We start from the raw sequence: 10,265 nt of genomic DNA, 5'->3' as shown, positions 1-10,265 counted from the left end.
AGGGGCTCTGGCTGAGGGGTAGCTGTGTCCACAGACCTATAATAGGGCAGAGACCGCCAGATCAGACTCCTGGGGGCATTAAATGCCACCCGAAGTACAAATACATAAGTTGAGGATTTTGAAGGAGAAAGAAGTGAAGTAGCCCTGGAGGACTGGCGAGGATTTCTGTCACAGCACCATAAACCATACCTGTGTAGCAGCCTATCTCCAAATTGTTGTGGATTAAAACAGGTCAGTCTGACTGGGGTTACTCTCCACACATAGGGAGAGGAAAGTAGTTTACAGAAGTTCTATTCCAGCCCACAGTTGTGCACAAAATAATAAGTGACAGCAACATGTTGCCTGTAGAGGCTTTAGCCTGGCACCAAGTGTCCTGCTGGTTGCCTTTACCACTGTTTGTGACATTTTGTATTGAAGCCACCTTTTAATCAGGGAATTTGGACTGCTGCCAGTAAAAAAAAAAAGAAAAGGCAATTTACTAAACATCTTGGAGACACATTTCATGCAAACCCCAAGGAACTGAGTAACAAAGCCCATTTATTACTAGGCAGGCTATTTGTGTCCAACATGCAGAGGCAGTTACTGGCTTAGTAGTAGTCCCAGAATAATCCACAATGCCCTGTGGTAAAATGTGAACTAACAGAATACATTTTTAGCTTAACTTCACCAAACGAGTAGAGTGAGTCACAGAGAAGCTGTTAGAACAAAAATCACATGTACAAAGAAGCACTGAGACCATCTCTGTTGAAGCATTGTACAGCAAGTACATGCAGCAGCACTCACGTTCAGCCATGTGCTACTCGTTTGCTCAACTGTGAGATGGCTTCAGGAGGCATTCTTGTTTAGCTTTCCTTCTTGCACTTTCAAAGTATTTCTCATGACTACGACATCAAATAACCACTCTGTCCAAGTGCTGTTTCTCTTCATCCCTCCCCTGCCTTCTCACATCATCACTGCTATCACAGTATCATCAGGGTTGGAAGAGACCTCACAGATCATCAAGTCCAACCCTTTACCACAGAGCTCAAGGCTAGACCATGGCACCAAGTGCCACTGTTGGCTGATACCTCATACACAGCCTGGCACGTTGGATTCCTGTAAGATTCTTTCAGTTCTGAAAGAAAGCAGAAGGTGGCCACATAGAACAGAAAAAGTGATAGCATGAGGAAATTAATACATTCCTGTATTCTTTAAAGAAGAAAAGTCCACAACTCACAGACTCTCAATACTTCCCAGTCCCTCAAAGAGATGCTTTTAAGCTTTAGTCTTCCAGGATGGTGAATGCTCTCCCTCCCAGGCAATTGGCAGAACTAGGCACTAACTGCATATAAAATGGCTAGGAAAAACCCACTAACACCCTAAACTTGAAAGGCTCTAAGGGAACACTTTATTAAATACTGCTTTATCTCTAAACAGAAACTTTAATCTGAGAATGTGTGTACTATAGCACCTCATGAAAAATTCATGCATGACTTTCCACATAGCTACTCCTAATCCAGCAACATAACACAGTGGGGAACAGGGACAACAGGACTTTTAGTATTACCAAAATTCCAGCACATCACCACTGTCCTCTAAGGATACTCTTTCTCTCCATATTTATAAGAAATGGGTACCTAACTTAATGTGTCTCACCTGCATCACTGAGCCAGCAGTTAGTAGTTTTGCTTCTCTCTCCACAGCTGATAGCTGATAAAAGTGATTTTGACATGCAGGATTCCTTTTCCATGTCAGCAGTATTTTCACCTCAGGATTCTGTGTCTTCACATAGAAATAATCTCTTTTTACAAAATTTAAAATTGTGAAGGATGAGTTCTGTTTTCTCCTCTTTACCCTGGAAAAGCACTCAACAACATTTTATGAAACTTCTGGTATTAGCATAGCACTGATACAGTAAAAATATTTACTTCTCATTGCTAATATCTGGTGTTGTTTGCATGTTTGGTTGAAATGCCTCCATGCGATCTGTATTCATACCTGGATGTTACAACTTGCAATCACAGCATGTTAGGAGTTTGAAAGGACCTCCAGAGATCATCTAGTCCAACCCCACTTCTAATGCAGGTTTACCTTGATCAGTTTGCACAGGATCATATCCAGGAGGGTTCTGAAAGGTTCTCTGGGCAGCCTGGTACAGTGCTCTGTCACTCTCAAAGTTTCTCCATAAATTCAAGTGAAATCTCCTATGTTTGAGTTACCTCAAACTCTTTTGCCTCTTGGCAAAACCCATTGCCTCTTGTCCTAACTTAAGCACCACTGAAAAGAACCCAGCCCTATTTCATGGTCCCCACCCTCTAGATATTTATGTGAATTTGTGAGATGCCCTCTTGGTCTCATCTTTTCCACTGGCCATGTGTTGGCCATGAGACCTAGTTTAAATATGAAGGATTCTGGGACTACATGTCTCTTCCGTTTAAGGTCTCAGCTTGGACAGTTACCTCTTGGCACTAGTACAAAGTTACAAGAGGCACAGTGCTCTGAGCAGTCAAGTAAGTTTGCAAGTCATGTAATCACTTCTTACTAATTCTTTAATTAGAGAAGAGTTATGAGGGAATGATGCATGTGTTTGTAGAACAGATTTGGTGCTGTGAACTTGAATTCACAGGAGAAAGTACCTGTCTAGTGGCATTTGGACTCTTCTGAATTGTATTCTCCAGTGAGTAAGAGACAGTTCAGATGCTTGATGACTGTATTCAGAAGAGCCATGTAAAATTATAGGTTGGACTGGATGATCTTGGATATCTCTTCCAACCTGGTTGATTCTATGATTCTATGCTTTGGTTGCTTGCAGAGATAGAGGTGTTGCTGAGAAATTCATATGGACTACTGGCTGTTTTCATTTCACACACAAGTGACAAGGAGTGCCAGTTTTTGTCAGTGTGTGGGGAGCTCACAGGGAGCCTGCTGTGGCAGAATGTGCTGGTACCGCTGAGAGATGCAAGCTGCTAACAGTCACCAAATGCACCGCTCCTCTTTACGAGAGTGTGGTGTCTGTTAAACAGCAGGCCTGGGAGACTGTGCTGCAAGACAATTAAGAAATAAAACCAGCTTCCAGAAATGCTACCCAAGAAAGTGGCTGAATCATCATCCTTGGAGGTATTTAAAAGATGTGTAGACATGATGCTTAAGGACATGGTTTAGCAGTGATCTTGGTAGTGGTAGGTTAATGGTTGGGCTCAATTGTCTTGGAGGTCTTTTCTAGCCTGGACAATTCTATGATTCTAAACACAATAAATTCTTAACAATGTATATAACAAAAAAACTCCAAGTAGTATAGCATCTCAGTGTCTGCACTCTTCCCTCCAGGCAGGCATGGGGTGAAAGGCAATAGGGACAGGGGTGATATTCTGTGATTTCACGTGTTTACAAAGGAAGCAGTGGAAATTGTTCTCCCTTGAGGTTCAGGGTGTTATGAGCTTAAGATCAAATAGTAAAAAATGTCATCTGCTTATGTTCTGAAACTGTGACACTGAAGGCCTGGTTTTGGCTTCTTGGTTGGTTGGTTTGTTCATATTTTTCCAAAATATTTGGTATTACTAAAAGATTCAGAAACAGAATAACTGTAGTAACTCAAAACACTCCACAAGCATGAGATAACTTTTGGGCTATTTAGTTTGGTTTTATAGCAGGGTTAGAATGCAGCTCTCCAGGCTGACCAGACACTGATGCACCATAATGAAGCCAGTAGAATGTGAATTCTATTCCATTATAATTCACCAGTCAGTCACCTGCTGTTGCCTCCAATCCAGAGATCTGGGATTCTGGTCTGAGCTAAAGAATGATTTATGCAATAGCTGTTGTAGAGCACAGATGGCAATTTTTCATCTTGTCCTTGATGTCTTTAAGAAGGTAATTGCTAGTGTAAGAGTCAGGAGATCTGGGTGTTGGTTCTGGCTCACCCATACACCTCTGATATATATGAGGCTTTAATCGAAGTGGCTACATTCCCTCTCAATGGTTTGCTTTCCAGGTCGGTCTCTGAAGTCTTAGGGATAGGGTCTATCTTTTACATTGAGCTCATGGAGCAACAGTGCTCTTCATATGCTTTTAGTTAGCATGCTAGAACAATGCCAGTAACAACAGCAACAGAAAATGGCTCTAACAGCAGTATCAGAAAATACAATTCAAGCTTTATGGAGAAGTGAAGTAGCTTTATTATAGCAGTGGCTTTTTCTTTTTCGGGAATGCAAGCCACCTGGTTATCAGGCCTGTGTGTCATGACCTCTTTTTGTAGAAATGAAAATGTCCTAAGACCTTCCTGTGAAAGCCTTTCCTTCTTCTCCAAGTTTAAACAGCTACATCAGCAATGTGTGAGTACCTTTTCAGTGCAGAGGTTTGAAAACTCTGATCCCCAATGAGTTCTCTTTTTCCATTCAATTCCAATATGTGGCTACCCCTGTTTTATTTTGTAGCAAACAGATTGGAGCATGTTAAATCAGATCACTCAAGGTACATATATTTTTCCTACCCCATATTTCTATGTTGTTGTTCCATCACAGGAACTTGACCATCCAGATTGTCCAGACACTTCAGCATTCTCTTCAGGTGTCATTTACAGCAATTTGCAAATCATGTTCTTTGTTCTGGTATGTGGCAAATGCTGGTGTGCTTCTCTGCAGCTCTGGGCCAGCATATGATGCTAGCAGGAGCTGATAAAGAGCACAAACATTCCATGTTGGAAAATATTGCTCTCCAGCTGCCCTAGTCAACTGTTTCATGTCAGAAATTAACAGAAACAAATTAGAATCCCAGGAGCCTGTAGTAGATGCAAGGGTCTATGGTGCACTGGTTAGGACCTCTAACTTACAGAGCTCTGAGTCACCCTGGTGGATGCACATTGAGTGCATGGAGAGCTTAGTTCCTTAGGTTTGGTACACAAGCAGTTTAATATCAATATACTAAAGCAGATGTGTGAGTATCCACTTAGGCTACAACAAGCCAAGCTAGAAGGCAGAAAATATACCTGCATTGTCTGCTGAGTTTTCTGACATCATGGTGAAACATTCGATTTGACTTTTTTTTTTGCTCACTTTGATCTTTGTTTTCCTATTTTGATCTTTCTCAGTCAAGACTCATCAGGGCAAGATGACCTATTGTGAGAGTCTTTTTAGGTTGACTATCCAGAGCCACAAGTCATTGAACAGAATCATTAATGATCACATTTAAATGGCAGGGTTTAACAGAGATGATACTATGAAGCTTATACAGTCTTACAGTTTACCAGTTTGCTTAATTTGAAGGGGGAAAATAATGGAATCAGATTGTTGGGTAAATTCCAGTAACGTGAGGCCATCTAGTGCTGCCTCTCAGTGTTACAACTTCTGTCTTCCAGTCTCAACCTCTGGCCTTAGCTTGTGCTCTGTGATTATTTTCTGCACCTTGGGAAATAGCTAATTTGAGAACAACGACTGCAATAAACTTATTCTCTAGATAAAGATCACCATGGACAAAATAGAAGAGTCAATGTTTATTTTAATAAACATGCAAACTAAGAAGCTAAACAACATATGTGAATCAGAATTGTACAAAGTTAGAAATAAAAATGAGGATTTGAATTGAGCTACAAAACTGGGAAGGCTGAAGCCTTTGAAACGAAGTGTCTGCTAGGGTTCCTGTAAGTGAAAGAAAGCTCTTCACCGACAAGGAGCCGAGGACACGCCTACACTGACTGGCGTCCACTGAAGTCAGGTGGCATTGCCAGAAGATTTGAACTTTGTGGGGAAAAATATATGACGAAGGGCTTATGTGAAAATGAACTTGTTATAGAAACAGGAAAGTCCTTAGCTGAGAAACTCCTGAGAATCCTGAGGAAGTGCTTTGCAGGGAGAACAGAAGGTTCAACCCTGACACTGATGCAGAGAGGAGCAGCAAATGACAAGAGCTCTGCTGAAAAGCCTGCTTTGGGCTTTGTGCACCATCATCAGAACAGGCAGGATCAATGAAATTAAATTAAGATATTGTGATAAAGGCAGTGTGAAGCTTTTCTCAGCACTCTTCTCTGTCTTGCAGAATTCAGCATACCCCTGCTTGCTTCATAAATAAGGTACCTCTGCTTCTCCTGCAAAGGAAAAGAAGGACATAGACATTGCAGGCAGTAAATGACATGAACTAAAATTTCTTTGAAGTCCTCAGCCAAAAACTTGCTAAGAGAGGAGACACTACAAACATTTGTAGCAGACAAGACATAAAAAAGCAAGATATTCCTACTGCCACCTTTGAGTTCTCAGTATGGCCTGAGTTGAGTCTGGGTGCCTGTGTTGCTCATTGCACCCTTTATGACTTCTGTAGCTTCTGCAAGACTAGGAAGTTGCTTACACAAATATCAAGGTCATTCACTTAGATCAATTTAACCCTATTGATGGGAGAAGCACTTAGTCTAGAAAGATTAATCAGCAAAGCAGAGGAGTAGTGAACCTTAAAAAAAGAATAGCATTTGAGTGGAATGGCAGTACCAGATAAATCAGCTAGGCCCAGATTTTGGCTTTATCAGGACTAATTATGAGGTGTTGTACTTACAGGACTGCTTTGCAGAAAGAGCATTTGTTGTTATATGTCTTCCCATCAGAGCCACAAAAGGGTTGGTAGAGTCTTTCACAGTAAATAGGTCTTCCTCTCTCTAACCTCCTGTATTCACTGCAGTCTACCTGCAAATACATAAACATTTTTCTTTGCATCCTATCCATGGTCTTTCTAACACTCTCCATTCACCTGCAGAATAAATACATGGCGGGGGGAAAGCCATCTGGAATGATATGTGTTTTTTCTTCAGTTGATCTTTTCCCTCTCCTCAAAAGCCCTGGCTGCTCGTGCATTTTAAGGTGTGGCTGGAAAGCAGGAGGCAGCAAACAGAGCCCCAGCTGCAAAAGCAACTTAGAGATCTGGCACAGCTGACAAACATCCACAACTCTTTAGCTTGTAATTTATCATTTTACCACTGGGGAGAAGCAAGGGCTAGATAATAAAAAATCTGGAAAACTGAGTGAAATTGCCCCATATATGTATGTGTGACATTTGGTAAAATGGGGATGATAATTTGGTGGTGTGGAGAGTAGAACAGGCTCTGCCTGGAATTATATATACATCTTGATGTAGCTTTGGGCATTAGAGGCTGTATTTGCTGCACTAATATGAAACCTGTTCTATATGTGTGGATTTTCACTCCCCATTTCTGTCCACTGGACTCCCAAAGAGTTTGTCTCTGGTTATCTGAGTAAGGATTTTTACTGCTGGGTGGCTCATTGCTTTCAGAGGTTGACCCCAGGATGGGCATTCCAGGATAATGAGAGAGAAATTAAAACTTCTGTGTACATGATTTAGGATCTGAAAGTCACCAATAAAGCCTTATAGTGTCATCATCAGATAAATATATTTAAAAACTCTTGATTTCCCTGACTTCAAATATGACCTTTGCCAGTTTCTTGTCCAGAATGCATTACAGGTAAAAAAGAATCTGGAATTCATCAGTACAACTGTATAGAAAGCACATATCTCAAACACAGGACTTCTCTTTGAAACCTCAATACTTTGGCAGCATTTCATTTTGTTAAATCAATTATGTTTAGTTTGTTTTTTCTAAAGCTCATGACATTACAAACTGTATATTTTGATCTAGAATCAAAGGAGAGAATGACTCACCTCATTCTCTTTGTCGGCATCTGTAATATAAACAGAATCACAAAACATTAAATAAAAAACGCTGTTGAACACTGAAATTACAGCCAGGATAGATTCATTAGTAGCAGCCCTTCCAGCAACACCAAGGCTCTTACCTCCTTGAAAGTCAATACTGACATAGGTTTTCAGTGTTTAATAAGATCCAGGTGTCAGAACCTCTTAAACAAGTGGACCTTATCATATTGTTTATCTTAGAAACCTGTCAGCAGCTAGCACAGCCTCTGTCAAGGGAGGGAATGAAAGATATTGTTTCCCTTTTCACCAGCAAAAGATTGAAGACCCAAGAGTCAATATACTGATCAATGGCCAGTCTGTTTGGGATGAGCCAGTTGTTGAGCATGACTGGGGCTTTAATTCCCAAGCTTATGTTAAAGAGACTCAGATGTGGCTGTAAGAAAGTCACGTGGCCCATTTATACTTTGCTTTTCTGTCACTACTAAGGTTCATACCTTCACTAAAATGTAGCACTAAATAGATATAATTATGACAATGCAATCCAAATCATAATGTCAGTTTTAGAAGTGTTTTCCCATGCCTGTTGGTATGGATTCTAAACTATTTGGCAGAAGGATTGGCTCCTATTTTGTATACCCATGGCATCTAATATAATGGAGCCCTGTTCTCAGGTGGGGCTTCCAGCAGCTTCTTCAAAACAATGATAATTACGCCTCTCAGAAAGTAATCAGGTGAGATTGGGCTGGCTCTGATACGGTGACACATGTGCTACTTTCTTTAGGAATGTATTTTGTACTTCTCCTGTCCTTTAATTGTCATTCTCCTGCTTCCAGGGGATAAAAGGTATCAGGCAGAGGCTCCTGGTCAGAAGGAGCAGGAAGAAAATGCATTATGATCTAAAAGGCAATACAGCTCTAGCACTTGTCTTTCTGACTAGTAGCTTTTTTTGGTCTTCAAAGCCATTGAGCTTTCCACTGAAACTTCCTTTCATGGAGCTGCTTACATCTTCCCATGCAATAAAGCCATCCAGTGCAGAGCAGCCTGACATAAATCACGCTCCATGTCAAGTTGCAATCTAGGCCACCAGAGCTTTGACTGGATTTTTGTTATTCCGGCATTGGTTCAAGTTTAATCTGCTTCCACAAACCCACTGCCTTTTCTCAGGTAACCTTTTAGTATCCACTCTCTAATTTGGGAATGGATGAAAAAAAACCCAGTGCCTTGACAAGTATTGATCTATAGTTTTAAGGCAGACAAGATAAAAGCAGAGAGTTGAAGGAAGGGACTTGCTGGAATTCTTATGAAGGCAGTATTTCTTTAGTTAGTTTTCTGCAGCTAATGAAGGCCTGCCAGAGCAGGTTCTATCAAAAACATGGCATTTCATTGAACATGGCATTTTTCATAAGAATTCTGCTTTTCAGACAATTTTCAAAGCAAACTTTTTGTTCTATTCAAAATGGAAGACAATTATCTTGTGTTCAGAATTTTTCTTTTAACATGTTCATTGTTTTTCTTCTCTGACATTCAGGATGCTATTGACCTTTGAAGATTTGGACTCTTAATTAGTCTAAATATACTTATTTTTTCAAATTTTTTAATTGAAAATTTTTTTTAAAGCCCCCAAATTTTACTAAGGGAAGGCTCATGAAATTCCCTCCTAGCTCCCTATTTTGCCCCAGAGCAACTTGTGCCTCAAAAGCCTGGCAAAATAACATCATAAGGAGGTTATTCACAGCCATGTTACATGGCCTGTGCATAACAACACTCTACTGCTTGCTCAGTTTGACAGGACCAGGACCTCATCATCTCCAAGCTCTCTGCTGAGATGGAAGAAAAAAAAAGTTAAAAATTAGTTAAACCCTGCTCTGGTTCTGAGGCTTTCCATTTCAGTTTTCAGTTGCATTGCAGCATGCACCTCTGATTCACACCACTGCTGCAGTATTGCTTGCTAAATAGCACCCAAGCATCAAATTTCCTTTGCTCTCTGCCACTCAGGTCCACAAAACATTGCAGCAGACTGAGAAGCTTGCAGTGTTTGAACAGTGCAGCTATAATATATCAAGAAGTAAAAAATGTTACTCACTGGCTAGGCAAAGAAGTGCCAGGGCGAGGAGCACACAGATGCCTGTTATCTTCATGGCAGCCATGGGTTCTGGACCTGCTCCACAGCCAGGCTGTGCTCTGAGTATCCCAGCACGTTTAGTTTAGGTGTGCATTCATGTGCCTGTCAGAGCAGATATATATGCACACATGCACACAGCTGGAACCCTGGTGATGAAATCCCTCTTGTGGAGAAGGTAATTAGAAGAAGGTGTTGCCCATGGGTAGTATCAATAAGAATGTCTTCTGTATAACATGAAGGTCAGCAAAGATGAACGTCACAGCATGGATTGTGTTGATAAAGGAGATGTATTGTACTTTGGCTAATCCCCTTGCCTAATTAACTGTTTCATCTCCATTAGCAGGCTCAAGGAGTGACTCAGTAAGGCGGTTCTCTTATTGCCATATTGACTCTCAGAGCTGAGCATAATTCCCAGGGAAAAAACAATTCTTACTGAGTGCATGCCAAAAGATTCACACCAGCAGAGCTGAAATTATTCATTCCTATTCTACTGAAACGTTAGAGACCCTTGTCT

General features: G+C 40.9%; 1 protein-coding gene across 1 annotated transcript; it reads right to left on the bottom strand.

Annotated features, from left to right (window-relative positions):
- Nucleotides 1-5,454: 5,454 nt before the first annotated feature.
- On the bottom strand, nucleotides 5,455-9,807 carry LOC135185001 (ovomucoid-like). The gene is made up of 4 exons (XM_064161303.1): nucleotides 9,713-9,807; nucleotides 7,636-7,655; nucleotides 6,517-6,644; nucleotides 5,455-6,058 (listed from the first exon to the last, which is right to left on the bottom strand). The coding sequence occupies exons 1-4, from the start codon at nucleotides 9,774-9,776 to the stop codon at nucleotides 6,013-6,015; spliced, it is 258 nt and encodes an 85-aa protein (XP_064017373.1). The 5' UTR covers nucleotides 9,777-9,807; the 3' UTR covers nucleotides 5,455-6,012.
- Between the last annotated feature and the right edge of the window lie 458 nt (nucleotides 9,808-10,265).

Source organism: Pogoniulus pusillus, chromosome 22 (assembly GCF_015220805.1).
Source record: "Pogoniulus pusillus isolate bPogPus1 chromosome 22, bPogPus1.pri, whole genome shotgun sequence".
Taxonomy (NCBI): domain Eukaryota; kingdom Metazoa; phylum Chordata; class Aves; order Piciformes; family Lybiidae; genus Pogoniulus; species Pogoniulus pusillus.
This window is presented reverse-complemented; position numbering and strand designations above follow the sequence as displayed.